This window comes from Gopherus flavomarginatus, chromosome 15 (genome assembly GCF_025201925.1).
Source record: "Gopherus flavomarginatus isolate rGopFla2 chromosome 15, rGopFla2.mat.asm, whole genome shotgun sequence".
In the NCBI taxonomy this organism is placed as follows: domain Eukaryota; kingdom Metazoa; phylum Chordata; order Testudines; family Testudinidae; genus Gopherus; species Gopherus flavomarginatus.
Window position 1 is genome coordinate 5,654,322 of NC_066631.1, and position 17,248 is coordinate 5,671,569.

The following is a 17,248-nucleotide window of genomic DNA, read 5'->3' on the forward strand; positions in this document are numbered from 1 at the left end:
CAGCGGGGGCACTGCCTCTCTCCAGGCACACGTGAGTTACACATGCCCAGATGATTATGGCAAACAAATCCAAGATCATCTTGCAAATCTATGGGCCACGACCTAGCAAACGCTCTGGGAGATGGCTGTCTCCCAGCAGCATGGCAGGAGCTCCCAGCTGACGGGCTAGAATCCCCGGATTAACTGTAAGACTAGCCAAGCACTAGGAAAGCCAAAAATAAATCCTAGGTGAAGAAAAGCATTTCACCCTGGAAAGACTCATCCAAACAAAGTCAGTCGCTCCTGGGTGGCTGCCAAGGGGCAGGGTTGGCTTCATTTATTCAGCAGCTAGTGCAGATATCTCTCTCCAGCCATGCTTATCCCTGGGTGCTTCGTTCCAATCCGAAAGGCAGAGGCCAGCATTCAGAGACAACTCCTTTCCTCCAGCAGGGACACCAGGGCCCAGATGGGCACTTCCCACCGCACACAGGCAGTCAGCTGTGACCCATCCAGAGCCTGTGGACCAGGTTTCGGGAAGTGGCTCCATTCCACACAGGACAGGAGCTGTGGCAGGGGCCTGCACCTCCTGGAGGATGAGGACTAAACTGGGGCCGGGAGCATAGCCCAGATCATTTCTGCCTAATTTCCAGGCCTTGCATTTCAGTCAGTCAAGGACATGGCAGCAGCACCAACCCCAATGCATCAAAAATCATGAGTCAGATCCACGAAAAGGGTGAGTTTTTTTAAACACCTTTACACAGACATGACAATACTGTTTATTTGCCTTCTGCATTTTGAGCCCTCAGAAGCCACATTTTCCAACTCTTCTCCACAGCCGGAAGGGCAGAAATGTACTTTGCATTTTGAAATGCAAGTGGAGATCCTCCCAGAATATCAGGACTCCAGCTGCTGGGGCTTTAAGTACACCACCACCCAATGCCAGAATTGGCCCCAGTGCCACTGGATTTGCTGCCAGGGCCAGATGGAGTGAGGGGCCCCGCAGAGCTGGGGAGGCAGAGGGATAGGGGGGTCCATACAGAGGCGAGTCCAGGCTGCTCCTAGCTCACCTGTCGCGACAGGATTTAGTGTAAATGGTGTTCGAGATGTGAAATCAGGGAGTGACAAATTATCAACCTGCAGCAAATGGCATCCTCCACAGGGCTTCTAATTCACAGCTCCCACCACAGGGACGGGAGAGGGAGGGGAAGCCAGGGCACCGTGGCTGGGCAGAGCATGGGGAAGGAAGCTAGGGAAATACCCAGGATCCAGCAACTAAGCGACACCTGGGTCCCTGTATGTGGGTTGCTGAATGATCAAGGCAATGCCTGGGCAGATCCCATGCTGGGAAGGAAGAGGGCAGCGCCAGTCACTGCTCAGAGACAGCCAAGCCCCTGCAGAACACACGGCCTGGTAGTTCACAGCATGGACGGGTCCCACTCTGCTCCCCTTCCTTGCCCCAGGCGCCTTTCTCCTGCCCTCTCCCCTGGCAGGCACCGGGGACGCCCGCCGGCCAAAGGGGCTTTCCAAGGAGGAGGTGCCGTGTTCCCCGAAGCACCCGCCGTGAGGGATGGAGAGGGGCCGCTAATAGGCCATCTCCGCATCAACTTCCTCGTGCCGGAGCGGTTTCTGAGAGCGGTTTCCCACAATCCATCATTGCTTGTGTGGTTAGCATGAGCGCACCGCATCGTGAGGGGCTGCAATTACCGTTATTAATCCCCTTCCCTCCCATCAGGGGATGTTAGCTGCAAATTGAGAGAGGGGGCAGGGGAGAAGTTATCGCTCGCGCTAAATCAGGCTCTGACAAGGAACCTACACGTGCCAGAAGCGGCCGGAGCCACATGGTGCCGGGCTACACACCGGGGCAGGGGGAAGAGTGTGCTGTCCAAGGAGGGCCCACCAAGAATGCGGCCGCATTTCCTGGGCATCTCAGTGCTCCGGGCTGCAAGGAACCTGTCCTCTCCCAGACAGCGACAGTGAGAATCAGGGAACAGATTGCGGAAACGCCTCGGGGACTTCAGAAGGCCCTCTGCCTCGACCGTTACCCTCCTCATTCGGGTGTGGGGCCCTCTGCAGCCTAGCGACTTTAAACCTGGTCTAGAGTCCGGGAGAAATCCTTTAGTTCTTTTATGGCAACACATACCCTGGAGGGCCTAGACGTGCCCAGGGATTTCAGATGCCAGTGCTCCAAGGTAGTTAAAGCCCCACACTTTCCAGTCAGAGGCACCTTGGGCCAGCAGCAAATTCGAAGCAACATAGTGCTGACTCATAGCCACCAAGGCCCATTTTCCTGCCCATCTCTCCCTGCAGAGCGCAGTAGCGAGGAAAGCCACTGTGCAGTTGCGTGGGATGTGGCCACATCTTTGTACCGGCAGTGCCAGTCAAAGCTGCTTTCTCATTTGTGTAGATCCTACTAGTTCATTTCTTCTCGCTGAGCATAGTGCCGTGCAATGCTCTGCAGAGGGTACCTCCCTGACTGGACTCAGAGAGCGATACCCAGCCAGGTTGGCTGCTGCTTCCCTCTGGTGACCTGGACGCAGACTTCACTCCTGCAGACTGGTTCAGCATGTGCCTCCTTGCAGAGCTGGGTGCACATGCCTCGACAGATGAGCCAGGCACTTGGTCACTGTTTGGGATTTGTCAAATGTGTTTTGCAAAGGAATTCCAGCCTGGGGCTGGGCAGGCAGAGCAGAGGTGCCAGCGGTAGAGGGGGCGGGCTGCGGATTCTGTCTCTGGGCATGATCCCTCTGTAATAGGGCTACGTGTAACAGACAAGAGACACAATGAGTATAAATCACGCACATGCTCTAGCACAGAGGTGGGCAAACTACGGCCCACAGGACTGTCCTGCCTGGCCCTTGAGTTCCCGACAGGGGAGGCTGCCCTCGGCCCCTACCCTGCTGTCCCTCCCCCCCCCCCCCGGCAGCCAGGCAGCCACACAAGCAACACTCTGGGTGGTGGGGGTTGTGCGCTCCTGCCGAGCAGTGTGGCAGCGTGTCTGATTCTGGCCAGGCGGCGCGGCTGCCAGACATGCTACATTGAGTGGCATGGTAAGAGGGCCGGGGGGTTGGATAAGGGACAGGGGATCCTGAGGGGGCAGTCAGGGGACAGGGAGCAGTTGGATGGGTTGGAGGTTCTGGGGGCGGTCAGGGGATGGAGGATGGGGGGGGTGGAAAAGCGTGGGAATGCCGGGGGCCTGTCAAGGGGCAGGGGTGTGGATAGGGGTCAGAGGACAGGGAACAGGAGGTGTTGGATAGGCGAGGAGTCCCGGGGGCAGGGGTGTGGATAGGGGTCAGAGGACAGGGAACAGGAGGTGTTGGATAGGTCAGGAGTCCCGGGGGGGCTGTCAGGGGGCAGGGGTGTGGATAGGGGTCAGAGGACAGGGAACAGGGGGTTATGGATAGGCGAGGAGTCCCGGGGGAGCTGTCAGAGAGCAGGGGTGTGGATAGGGGTCAGAGGACAGCGAACAGGGGGCGCTGGATAGGCAAGGAGTCCAGGGGGCCTGTCAAGGGGCGGGGGTGTGAATAGGGGGGTCAGAGGACAGGAGGGGTTGGATGGGTCAGGGGTTTTGAGGGAGGCAGTCAGGGGGCGGGAAGTGGGAAGGGCAGATAGGGGGCAGGGGCCAGGCTGCTGGGGAGGTGCAACCTTCCCTACCCGGCCCTCCATACAGTTTTGCAACCCCAATGTGGCCCTCAGGCCAAAAAGTTTGCCCACCCCTGCTCTAGCGTGTGTCCTTCTGCTCCAGAGCCACCAGCCTCTGCCACGCAAGCTAGAGGAGAACTCCCTTAGCGTGCAGCAATAGCAGGCTTGTTATCTTCCCTGGGGCCCCATTTCTCTCTTATTCAAACAACGGCCCTCACCCCCAGCAAGGGCCATTCCTCCTGTACTGGTGCTTACAGTCCTAGGAGTAAGGCCCTGTGCTTGCTGAGGGCCCAAGCCTACACTGCCGCCCACCCTGAGTTTTGATAGGCCTGTTCTCCCTGCAGGATGCATCTCCTCTCCCTTACCCACGGCTTCCTTCTCGCCCTGCTCTCAATGGCTCGGTGCCCCAGGGCTCTGGAAGGCTCTGCCCATTGGCAAAACACAGGCCCCTCCACCTTCTGGGGCTCTGATCCCCGCTCCACAGCGGGGTAGGGGGCTTGCAGCGCAGCGACAGGCAAGCAGCAGCCCCGCTCAGGAGAGGGCCCTGCAGCTCCCCAGTTCCCAGGATTGGAACCAAGCTCCAGGGAACGTAGCCAATCCGACCCGGAGGACCCCTGGCTCCTCTGAATGGCATGCAGGCTGCGGCCGCCCCTTCTTAGTGGGTCAGGAGAGAATGGGATCCAGGGGACAGAAATGAAGGTCTCCCCAGGGTTCAATACAACCAGCTCCAATGCGAGGAGCGGCACCAGAGCGCAGCTGTTTGTGTGCAGCACAAATAGACTCCAGGAGTGGTAAATAAAAGCTTTCCAAGCATTTCCCACCTGACCAAACGGCTGCTATTGAATTGTTTGGCGACTGCAGACGGAGCCGAAGGGAAAAGGACAGACAGCCCCCTAGTGTAAAGGCAGAGCTAGCAGCATGCGTAGTGCCATGGAAAACACTAGTTACCGAACGGTGCTTGCGGGGAGAAGGAGATGCTTCCCGAGAGACGCAGCTTGTGCTCCGTAGCCAAACTACAACTTCCTAGACCCCTACACAGCCTCTCCCCTGGGGGTGCCCAGGGAAACATCCCAGGCATAAAGTTCCCTACAGCTTTTCAATGACCAGTTACATGTGCAGAGAGAGAGACCGGTAATCTCCATATTTCCTGTTACAGTCTCCAGTGCTGCCTTTTGTCTGCAGAGGCACATAAACTAGGCTGCTGAATTCACACCTTGCTCTGCAGCCTGGACGTGGCCCCTAGATGCACAGAAGGGTGAGGAGCTGAATTTAGGGTCTCCAGAGACTCCCCCCCCCCACTGAATTCAGGCTGAGCTCCCTCCTGATCCACACAACCATTGCTGAATTATGCACGGGGTGCGTTGTATGCAGGTCTCATCATCACTCCCAGCCCTGAGAAAGACACACAACTAAAGTCAATATTTAAAATAATCAAATAAGCACACACCGCCGTCAACGGCCACACAATTCACTCCGACAATAACGCGAGCTGCCGAGCCCAGGGCCGTGCGGTAGTGCCGAGAGCCCCAGTCTGCCCACAGTCTTCAAAATTTAATGAAAACACACCAGTTTTAAACACTTTCCCAAACCCAGCTCGCAAAATCTGTCACTTTGATGAGAACGCTCCCAGTCTCAGACTAATCAGTCACTTTTACTTTCTCTTTAGTACCTAAAGACGCAAATGAACTCCCAGCAAATTGCACAGCTTCAGGAGAATTCAGCAGCCAGATGGTTCTCAAGAAAACCTTTGTTCTTACCAAAAAAGGAGTTAACCAATTTCCCGCACCGAGCAGAACACAGGAGACAATTCCATGAGCCAGGAAAGTGATTTTCAAGTGCAAATTTAAAGGGCTGATTTCTTCCTGTAAGAGCACTACACACACCTAGGGCACAATATAAGTAATAAATAGCAATAATAACTGATCAGTTATTACAAGGCCACATTCTTGCTGCGTTCTCAATCCAATTTCCCCACACAGGCAGCGAAGCAAGGGAAACATGAGGATTAAATATTAAGCGTAAACATTCATTTGCTTCCCATTCAAGGAGCAGCATGTGAGTAAAAGGGAAAGTGTGACTGAGGTTAAAACATCCATCCAGGCTGGTCCCAGGAAAGGTAAAACTATTGAGCTTTCATCTAGATGTGGGGGGGAAGGGAACAGATGGAGGAGCGGCAGGGGGGTGAAAATTCCAGGAAATGTTGTGAACTTGCACTTAAATACGTGAATTAAAGCAAACGGCGCAGAGTTTTGCGAGTGTATCCGATCAGCTGGAATGCTAGCAAAGTTTGTGGCATTTCTCAAGTTTTTCCACTCTGGGCTGTTTGCCAAGCAATTCTGCTTCAATTAACAGTGAAATGGAGGAACATGCTGGCTGGGGCAGTGACCTGCCTGGGAGAAAACGTGCCTCATGCACGACCGGACCACAAGAGATGCAGAGTCTCCGTGATGCCCCAAGCAGGGAGGCTGCTGAGCGGCTGCCTCCATCTTTGGCATGGCCCCGGATCCCAACCAAGCCTCGCTGGAGTGAACAGGGACATAACTCCCAAGGACCAGTGGGGCCCATAGCAGGCCTTATCCAGGTACCTCCATTGTGACCCCCCAATCAGACACCCACCAGGTCAACCTTGGGGCCTGAGACAGCGCTCGCTGAAGCCGATGGAAAGACTCCCTTTGGCTCCAGTGGGCTTTGGTTCAGGCACCCGCCCCACACAAATCTCATTTAATTTCCCTGCCACAAGACCAGCACTGGTTTCTGCTTCACCAACCCCACACTGTCAAAACTCATGAGCCAGGCCTCCAAAACACCATAAAAATCATAAATGTGGGGGCCATTTGTATTCTGGTTCTTGAGCCTCTCACTCACACTTGGGTCACATTTCCTACTTTTCTCAGCAAACACAAGGGCTAGAAACTGATTTTTTTTTCCTAATGGAAGCTGAGATTCTCACCTAAATCCCCTGACTCTAGAAGCTTGGGCTTTAAGAAATCCATCTCATATCACAAGAGCTGGTGACACTTTTGCTTAGCCCAAGAGCTGAAATGTAAGGCCCTGGGACTCTGAGGAGGACAGACCGTAGGCAACAGAACACAGCTGATGCTGAAACAGCACCGACCCTGGGACTAAAATGTCACTGCCAAAGAAAGGACCCTCACACATGCCCCGGCACAGCCACGCCCCCAGGCACAGCCATGCCTGCTTCTCCTTTGGAATAACCAATACCAAGATATGAATAAGTAGTAGAGGCTACTTTTGTCATTTTAGGGGGAGGCAGGATAGCTCAGTGGTTTGAGCATTGACCTGCTAAATCCAGGGTTGTTAGTTCAATCCTTGAGGGGGCCATTTAGGGAACTGGGGTAAAAATCTGTCTGGGGATTGGTCCCTGCTTTGAGCAGGAGGTTGGACTAGATGACCTCTTGAGATCCCTTCCAACCCTGAGATTCAGAATCGTGACCACCAAGTCCATCACAGAGCCTTTGGGGAGACAAGTCATCACCATTATCTTCAATTTACAGACAGAGAAACTAAGGCACAGGCAGGTGAAAGACCAAGTCAATGGCAGAGCTAGGAATAGGATGTTGGAGGCCCAGCTCCCGGTGCCCTTCTAACAATGGAGCAGATATGAACAGTCTGAGCATGTGCAGAATGCCCAGACACGCTGTGTCTGGCCAAGTTAGACATGGAGTGCCCATCATCACAGTAGATTGTACACACTGGATTCCATTCACCCAGTGCTACTCCAGCTTCAGGCCAGGGTCAATGCATTGAAATCTATGGTGTCCCACTGGCCAGCACGGAACTGGAGTTGAGCAGCAGTCAGCCAGGGGTTCGGGGTATAGAATTTGTGCAGGGACACAGGCAAATATAACAAGACCCAACCGCAGACATAGTTGGGGGGCGAGGGAGCCTGTATTAAGTCTCGACTTCTTTACACACATGTTCGGAGACTCGCCATTTCCTGCTTTACGCTGTTTATTTTTTCAGGGCTCTCCTTGGCCACTGGCCCCTCCCGAAGCTGAAACAGTGAATATTGGAGGCAGGAGGCTGGGATTTGCAGAGTGCAGAATGCAGGCCTCTTTGCCCCACACTCACTGGTAGCTGTTCTGGAGAAGCCTCAGAATCCCATACACTCAAACCCCACCAGCCAGCGGCGGCCCCAGAATGCAGCTCCAAACACCCACACTCAAAGCCTTCCATGCAGACATGCAGGCTCTCAGGCCTGGTCTACACTAAAAAGTTACACCGCTCAGGGATGTGAAAAATCCATCCCCAGGCGAACCCGTGGAGCAGGCAGCGTTAGGTGAATGGAAAGAGAATTCTTCTGTCCACATAGCTACTGCCTCTCAGGGAGGGGGAGACCAGAGAATCCCTCCCATCGGTGCAGATTATGTCTACACTAAATGCTCCAGCACCGCTCCAGTGTCTCAAGTGCATTCAAGCCCTTCGTGCAATTCCCAGCGTTCACAGGCCCCTGTATGGTCGTGCGGCTTCGTATAGCGCCGCCTCTGAGAGGCACAGGATAGTCCTGCTGCGGGTTGTGCCTCCGGGATAAATCAACTCCTTTAGAAACATCAAAGGAGGGGTTTGGCTCCTGGCTCTCAGAGAGATGTCTTAATGAAGGCGACAGCAGCAGAAAGCATTTCAAATCCAGGGGGAAGCGAGTACACACCTAATTAAACCGACTCCTTCCCCCCCTCCCTTTTCTCCGCTGTGCAGCGTGGATAGCGCTCTTGTGCTGTACTCACAGCCTCTTGAAAAGGAGCCGCTGCACAGCACAATGAGAGGCTGGCACAGGAGCCAGGCACATTGTGTTCACGCTGGCTCAAAGTGGAGCTTTTAGCTCAAGCTCTAGTCTCTTCATTAGGGATGCTGGCTCCATCCACCCTCCCAAGCCTCCTCCAGTCCAGCAGGCAAGAACCCCACACCTTCACCTAGGCTCCAAGCACCCGGCTTCCGCCTCAGCACTTTCTGCAAGCGAGAAGCGGCTCTCCGAGAAGCAGCGCAGCACAGAACACCCAGCACCGAGGCAGACGGCAGGAGTGTGCCCAGGATCCCTTGGGACCACAGGTACCTGTGGCAAGGGGCGGCTCACAGGGGGACCGCCTGGGTTTTGCCCCTCACAGCTGGCACTGCCACCACATACACAAGCACAGCAAATAGCAGCAGCAACATGGCATGGGAATGCACACCCGGCCAGAGGGGTTCTTGGGCCCACGCTTCCCAGAGCCCCAACTTTACACTTGGTAGCTCCGGCCTAAGGCTTTTGGGGGCGTCAGAGTAACTAGATGCTGCTGGAGGGGCAGTTTTTGCCTAGAAGCCAAAGTCATCCCTGAAGGCAGTGCAGTTACACCAGGATTGCCCAGGAACCTGGCCCTTATTTCAGCTGGAGGAACACACGCAGAGGGTGAACGCCAGACAGCCGTTTCCACTCTGTTGTCCTGCAGATCCTGCCTGGTCCTGCCGAGCAGGGCGGGCGTCACGCTCTAAAAGGGGACGGGATCTTGGTTCCATTGCGAGCTGCCCTGTCCCTCCATCCCAGCCTCCCACCCGCTTGTGCCTACAAGCTTCTACTGCGTAGGCTGCCACAAGGCTCCAAGTCCAGGCCAGTTCAGAGCAGCAGGGAGGGAATTAACGCAGGACGTGGAAGAGGCTGAAGACGGGGCTGGCATGTCGCAGCTTATTGGTAAGCAGCCCTGGAACACGCTGCTCACGAGCCAGAGAGCTCACGAGGGTCACAGCGGCTCTTTGTCTCACCAGATCTAATTAAATCGTTTTCTAGCACAGCCTTTTCCAGCGAGCCTAGTGAGGAAAACATCACCGAACCAAGTGGGGGCACAGCACCGTCTGTGCTGATACAGCCCAGCATGGCAGAGAGCAGCACCAACGCACTGGGGCTCACACAACCCTCGGATCACAACTTCTGTACATCCAGGTATCCCATCCCGGTATGGACCAAAGAACACAGGTTCCAGGAGGGGCCTGTGAAATGCCATTCCTGCCCCCCCCCCAATAAATTATGTAACAAAAATTGTCCTGAAAGCAATAAAGAGTGAAAAAAAAAAAGGCTGATGAATGTTACGTCCTGGTCAGAGCAATAAAATGCTACTCATCTCCTCCTTCAGTCAATACTTATTCACCAGGCTTAGTTTCTTGGGGGAATCAAGGTTTTAAAACCGCTGTTTTCCCATTGCGGAGCCCTGGAGAAGAATGGGGATTTCATAGGCTGGAAATGGAAGGGGTGTTAATAAAGGCTTGATGTGAGCTAAGGAGGCCAAGGAAAGGCTTTGCTGCCCCAGCTGTGTATTTCCAGCTTAGAAGGCCCCTGGGATCCCTGGCAGCTAACTCCAGGGAAGTGGGGGCAGGTAGGAAGGGAGAGGCAGCCAGAGCCCCACAGTTCACTCGCTCAGGGCCTGATCCTGGGAGCACGTCCTCCAAGGTACACCTGGCATTTCCCAGTCATCTTCCCCACTCATGTTTAGGACCAGCAGTGGAGGGCATTCAGCACCCCACAGGAGCAGGCCAGGGCTGTCCTTTAAAGGCCCCTGTGCACCTGCCCTGCTCTATGAACAGGAGGTCCTGTAGCAGCTTTCCTATATTTAATGTCCTGGCTTTTCACGTGATGCCGATGACTGTTGGGAGCTCGTGGGGGGCCACTGTGTGGAGAGCATGCCCTATGCAGCCCTGCGTGCTGCCACCAGAGAGAAAACATTCTGCTGCTGCCCCCACCTCAGTGTAGAGCTCTCTGTATCTGGGGCACAGTGCACCCAGTGCACTCACAGCTCCCTGCAGTCGAGCGGCAGGCAGAAAACCCACAGGTAACCACCAGCTTGGTGCCAGGAGTCTGCGCACAGCCAAATCCTCGGGGTGCTCAGGATACAGGCACCCATTCAGATCTAAGGACATTTGTGCACTAGGCCATAATACATCAAGGAATAGATGACTTCTGAAACACCAGTAACCCCGAAGGGTCCTCAGCAACCTGCTCCCAAGCATGAACACAGTGGCTGGTTCAAAACTAGATGCAGTTCCAACTCTCCGAAGATGCTGATTGCTGTTTGGATTGGAGCTGGGATCTCTCACTAGAGCATTGCAAATAAGCCAGCCACCGTGTGCCCTCCAAGAAACAACGCTAGGTGATGCTGGGGTCACCCCCAGAAAGGAGGAAGCAACACAGGACTATGGAGCCCACACACACAGAGGGGTTATTAGAGACAGCTCTGTCACACAGATCCCTTTGACTGGCAGCCTGGACGACACTCGCTTTCTAACGTGTCGATGTCTTTTGATTTAAAAATGGCAACCTGTGGGTGGTTTTCAGCCCTGCCCCAGAGCCGGTGGGCGTCTCTGCACCCTGCAGGATGGGAGCACGCTTTCCAAAATGTAGGTCCTTCAAGTTTTACCCCAAGGTGAACAAGCTGGCTACCCTTAACAGCATGAGCCACTGCCCAAGCACTGCTTGCTCCTGGCAGCCATCTCCCTGTTCAGCCACGCAAGGTGCCAGATAGCCCACGATACCGCGGGGACTGTCTGAGCAAACTAAACAGAGCTATTCTCTGTGGAACGAGATGCTTTTTATTCCTTTGGATGGCAACAGCCCATGGGGTTTTTCTGAAAGGCCAGCAGCACTGAATGCTTATTACACCCAGAGATCTTCCCCCCAGTGGGACCAATTCAATTCCTAACCTACACACCAGGGTTTGTTCTCAGACATTTCCCCTTCATCTAGTTTACTGCCCTTGACGGATGGACATCGAAATGAGACAAAGTAGGCCAGAGGAACAATTAGTTAACGATGTATTTGTCACACACTCCCTAACCCTCCATCATCGCAGGCTTCCTCCCAGCCCTGCACATTCACTGCGGGCTCCCTGCATCTCTAGCACTGCCAGGGATCCACTTCCTTTCCTTCTGACCCCCTGCCCCAGCCCTGATCCGGCTTCCAGAGGCCTGTCACTCTCCCTAGCCCCTTAAGGGGGAATTCGCAAACTTTGCCAAGTCAGGAGAACTTGCCTGTAGATTTCCCTTTGTCCTCCCCTCGCCTCCCATTCGCAAGTCCTCCCTGGGAGGCAAAGCCAGGGATGCTGGTGACTGACCCTTCCCTGCCCTCCCTCTGCTGCACACCTTCGGTACCCGCTGCCCTTCCTCCCCCCGCGGTGTTTCAATGTCACCCTCCTTTCTGGGGCGCCTGGTCCCAGCCCAAAGCGCCGAGGTTTGCGGGCGGTGGGAGAACCTGCTGCCTCTCTCCCAGCCCCGGCGCTCTGGAGAGGGCAGTGCTGCCCCCGGCTGAACACAGAGCGCTCCGCCGGCACTGGCAAGTCTTGGGGGTTCGCTCCCCGGTTCTCCTAGCAGCCAGGGCTTGGCTTCTCGTCCCACCTGCCAACCGCCTCGGTGCGGTCCTGGCTTCCCAGGCTGGGAGGCAAAGGAGGCTCCTTCCCCCAGCAGCCTCCTTCCCACTCCCGCTGCCCCGGCTCGTCGGAGGCAGCTCTGGAGGGATGCGGGGTGCAGCCTCCAGACGGAAAGCCCGGATGGTGCTGGGCACAACAGCCGGGCCGATGCCCTTCTGGTCCCTGACCTAGCGGGGGGGCGGGGGGGAGCGGTGGATTCCGGATCCCGGCTGTTCACACCGGTGCTCGGACTCCGCAATGGCACAGAAGCGCTGAGCCAGGTGCCGGGGGAGAGAGCAGAACAGGGACCCCCCCCCATCCCTCCCTCCTTGGGGAATAGAGTGCCCCCCTCTTAGCTCCAGCCTGCCCCCGACACCTCAGCGCACCGGCCCCTGCTCCCCCCGGAACTTGGGCCGCACGCCCGGCTCGGACTGCCGGGGTGAGGAGCCCCGGTCGCCTCCCAGCACGTCCCCCGGATCCCGGCTCAGTCCCATGTCCCGGCAGCGGAGGCAGGTGGGTCCTGGCCGCTCCGCGCTCTCCACGGGACTGAAGTTGCCGGCTGGGAAGTTGCTGGAGCCCTGCCCCCCCCCCGTGGCGCTGCGGCCGGGGGTCCCCGCGGTGGGGACGCACCTACCTTCAGCGATCGCCCTCTTCATCTTAGGGGTCGGGGCAGGCTCGGCTCGGCAGGCAAACGGGCGCCGGGGTACAGTCCTCGCCAGCCGGGTCGGCGTGCGAACTTCAGCCCGAGCGCGGGGCGGGGGCTCTCCCGCTGCCGGAGCCGGCGCGCAGCGGGGCAACAAGCCGCCCCGGGGCCGGAGTCAGCATCCAGGCGCCGGCTCCCCGCCCCAAGGCGCACGGCTGGGGCGCAGCGGCCGTCGCGGCGCGCACTGGTCCTGGCGGGGAGAGGCGGCTGCGGCTGCGGCGCGGGGTCCCTGGGAGCCGAGCGGGGCGCGGGAGGGGAACGCGGGCTGCCGGGCGGGCTGCAGCGCGCTGAATGTTTTATGGGATCATGTGGTTTGACGTGGAGGAATCAGCCGAGCTCGGATTTCCTGGCTGGAGAGGGGGCTGGGGGACAGGGCGGGGCGGCTCCGGGAGCGGGGCGCAGCGCAGGGGGCGCACGGGGCTGGCGGGGGGCGCCGCCCGCCGGTGGGCACCGGGATCCCGGGGCTGCTGCCTGCCCGCGGGACGGGGAGGGGGCAGAGGGGAGCGGGATCGTGCGGGGACTCCGGGCTGCGCACTGCTGGGGGGGCGGGATAACGGGGCACAGCGGGTAGCCCGGCCCGCCAGGAGGGCTCGTTTGCTGGGCAGGTCTCCGGTCAGGGCCCCCGTCGCTCCCGGGCTCCATGGGACGGGGTTCTGGGGAGAGCACCCCGAGGCATGGGGGGCAGGTGGCGTCTCGCCGGCGGTAGAGCGGTGCCACTGACAACACTGCGTGAAGCCCGCTCCCTGCCCCGCCGGCAGAGAGCTCCGCCCCCCCAGGCCCTGCGCTGCCCCCCGGAGGGCGATCGCCAGCCTCCCCACGAGGGGCGGCTTGCGGGGAACCGGAGCCTGGCAATGCAAAGGCAGGTGCGTCCATTCATTGGCCCTGGAGCCCCCTGCAACCCTTGCTGTGCAGACCCAGCGCCCTCCAGCCCAGTCTCTGCTCTCTCCCAGAGGCCAGCCCCGCAGGAAGGTGCAGGAGGCCCTGCAGTGACAGTCATGAGACACCTGGATCCCAGAGCAAGCTCCTGCCTAATGCCCTAAGTTAGCAGGCCTGGAGGGTGTATATCCTACCCCACACCCTCTGCTGGGTTCCCCTTGTGCCAAGGGGCCCGCCAGGGCCAGCCACAGTGTTTGGAGAGGGCCTGTCCTACAACAACAGAATTGCTGGCTCCAGGCCCCACACTGCCTGGCTCTGGGACATTACAAGGTAACCTCCTTGGTCACCACCTCTAGCGGGTGGTCCCCGCCCCTCCAGCACCCAGAGCCCTTTGGGAACATGGAACCACAATGCTCTTTGAGCTGGGGGGGGAGGTAGGAGGGGAACCCAGGCAAAAGAAACAAGGAACCCCCCCATGTATATTTCCTATAAGAAATGGAGAAATGTCAACCAATACACCAGGGGTCGGGTCAATGCCCTCCTTCCAGGTAACAAATGGCCAGCGGATGGAGCTCCCCCCAAACCCCTCCAGCGAGTCTGGCCTGGTCTACCCTTAAAAGTGAAATCAACATAGCCACAGCAGCCAGGGGTGTGAAGAAACCACAGCCCTGCCCAGCGTAGCTCTGCTGACCAGCCCTCCAGTGGAGACACAGCTCTGTCACCAGAAGAGTGCTTCCATCCACACAGTGACCCTCGTTTGGGGAGGCGGCATTCGCACATGGACGGAAAACACCCTTTGGGTACATGGTTATGCTGGCATAGCTACGGCGATGTAGCTACACTGGCGTCATCTCGGTCATTTCACTTTCCGGCTGGGTCTACACTTAAACCGCTCATTGGTGCCACTGCAGCCAGTAAAGGACTTCAGTGTAACCCTTGTGTGAGAGGAGGGGTCTCCTGTTGCTGTAGCTAGGTGTCACGGAGTCACCAGGCGATGCTCTGGAACTGCTCCCCACCAAGCCAGTCAGGACTTTGGGGAGCCTCCTCTCCCTTGGAGCAGACTTGTTCAGGGCAAGAAGCTCACACGTCTTCACCTCCTGGGCTTCTCCTTGGAGCATTCAGCATCCTCTGCCCCTCCGTGCGCTTCCCACAGTGAGCCTGCCCCAGCGGGGTCCTGGGGAAGCCACAGGGTCCTGCACCCTCACTTTGCAGTCAGATGTGACTCAGCCAGCCAGTAAAACAGAGGTTTATTCAATGACAGGAACATGGTCTAAAACAGAGCTTGTAGATACAGCGAACCGGACCCCTCGGCCGGGTCCATTCTGGGGGGCAGTGAGCCAGACCCCCCACAACTGCCCTCCACTCCTTGACCCCAGCCAGCTCCAGACTAACAACCCCTCCCAGCCCCTCCTCTCTGCTCAGCTCCTTTCCCAGGCCAGGAGGTCACCTGATCCCTTTGTCTCCAACACCTTCAGCTGGCACCTTTGCAGAGAAGGGGCCCAGGCCATCAGTTGCTAGGAGACAGAGTGCCAGGCATTTAGGTGCACTGTCCCTTTGCTCTTCAGCAATCACATGCCCTTATCCCACCACCTAGATACTTAAGAACTGCATAGGGGACACTGAGGCACCAACACAGCATTCAGAGGAAACATCAATAACATTCCCAGTTCGTCACATCAGGCCAAAGGAAGAATTCTTCTGCCAACCTCGTGGGTTAGTCGATGTTGTCAGATGCTGGTTGCGTGTCTGTGTTCTCTCCATGAGCTGTCCCAGCTCTGTGCAGCTAGCTGGCAGTTGACCTCAAGCGAATCACCCAATAAGACCACAAATCTGTTTCAGTAGTGAAGGCACCCGGCTAGGTTTATAGTCGACCAAGGGTGGTATTAGTACCTGATACTTGCTACAACTACTGCCCATGACAATAGACTCAGCTCGGTGAATGGAGGGACTTTCCCTTCCCCCCTTGGCTGTCCAACGACACTTCCTCTGAGACCCCTGTTTAAACACCCATACAAACATAGTCAGATACCACCCTTTACCTTGTGCCTGTTGGTGTGATTAAAACATCTCTATTCATCACACTGTCCTCCTGACCTTATCCTTAAGAGCAGTCCTGTTACCTTTGGGGAGTGTGTTTGTACCATACGTAATATCGGGGTCTTAAGGAATTTGTTGACATGAGTGTCATGTGCCTAGCGCTTCTCAGGAATGTGTGGGTTTTTGCAATACCAGCCCTGTTCTTGCCGGGTTCTGTGATCAGGAATTCTGCTCACAGCCTGACTTTTGCTAACTTTGCTTCATATTAGCAGGGCTTGACCACTACTTTAGTTCAGGCCTCAGACTGGGCCTCTTGTCCCAGTCCTCATGTCCCAGGCTCTCTCTTTCTACTCTATTTAGCTTAACTCCTTCGCTTGGGGGTGGATTTCTCACACCCCTGAGTGAGGTAGTTGCGTGGACCTAGCTTTTTAGTGTCAACCTGGCCTTAGTGGTAGCCCAGGGGGCAGCTCTCCTTCAGTCCAGAGTCAGGTCAATGACCTCAGTTCTGCTTCCCCGGCCTGGCCGTCCCAGGGTGCTTTGAAGTCAGCTCTGCCCTGCTGCGATGGCTGGGCCAGTTGGACCTCACTGTGGATTCAGTTCTGCTTCTGCTGGCCCAGGCTCACAGTGTTTCCAGGTGGGGAAGCCAGAGCAGAGCAGAGAGTGAGTCTCTTTTGGAGCCTGACCCCCCTGTCACCCTACTGTGCTGGGCACACATAGCTCCTTCTAGGTAGCCATGAGCTGGGCTGGGCTGTCCTCACAGAGCATCATGACCTCAGTTATGCCTCTCCTTACCTAATCCTAAATCTGCCATGCGCTCTGTGCAGACAGGCAGAAACAGAAAGGAATGGCAGGAACAGGGGCTTCTGGGCTGGCCCCCTCTCCCTCAGCCTGCAGAGCACAGGTGGGGCAGTGCTTGTGCCATCCAGCCCATGACTTCTAGAGAGTTTTGCTGATATCTGGCCTGAGTAAGGAGGGACATGAATTTGCCCTTCTTCTAATGCCACGAGTCACATTTATCATCTGCTTCCCACCACGTGGCTCAATGGGGAACCCCACATTGGAGATAGTAAAAACCTACAGCCCGCAGCCGTTCCCCCCTGCCCCTGGCAAAGGCAGGACTGTTCGTGCACACTACTCTCCAGTGCTTCATCCAGTCTACTCCAGTCTTTGTCCCCCGTGCCGGCTCTCCTAGACTATTCGACAGGCAAATACGTCTCACGGCTAGGAGCTGACAGTTGCCCCGGAGGGAGGCTACTGGTGCTTGACTGAAGGGTGTGGTTACCGGCCAGGATTAAGGAGCATGAGCAGAGTGGGGTGAAGGGCAGAGCTGACAAGGAAGCGATGCTGCCACCCACTGATGAAGAGGACAGCTGGAGGAGGAGGGGATGCTGCATTGGCAGACCAACGGTGGAGTCATGCCCCAGAGAAGGACTGAGGATTGGCAGAACTGGAGTGGCAGGGGGACTGCAGGTCAAGACTGAGGGGCATTGGCAGAGGGACTGCGGAGAGCCCAAGGCTGGAGGAGCGGAGAAGCTGTCTTGCCGCATGTTGGCAGAGGGAAGCTTGTTCAGCCCACACTGCCTAGTTTTAGCCCCTGCGCTCTCTCCTTCGTTGTCGTCAGCGTTAACAT

The 17,248-nt window shown here is 56.9% G+C and overlaps 1 protein-coding gene across 1 annotated transcript in view; it reads right to left on the reverse strand.

The window, feature by feature from the left end:
* RTN4R (reticulon 4 receptor) overlaps window positions 1-12,733 on the reverse strand; it is a 152,065-nt gene extending 139,332 nt beyond the window's left edge. Inside the window, exon 1 of the mRNA XM_050923816.1 lies at window positions 12,637-12,733. Within this exon, the coding sequence (XP_050779773.1) occupies window positions 12,637-12,658 (22 nt within the window). The 5' untranslated portion in view covers window positions 12,659-12,733. The remainder of the gene's footprint in view (window positions 1-12,636) is intronic.
* Window positions 12,734-17,248: the final 4,515 nt, after the last annotated feature.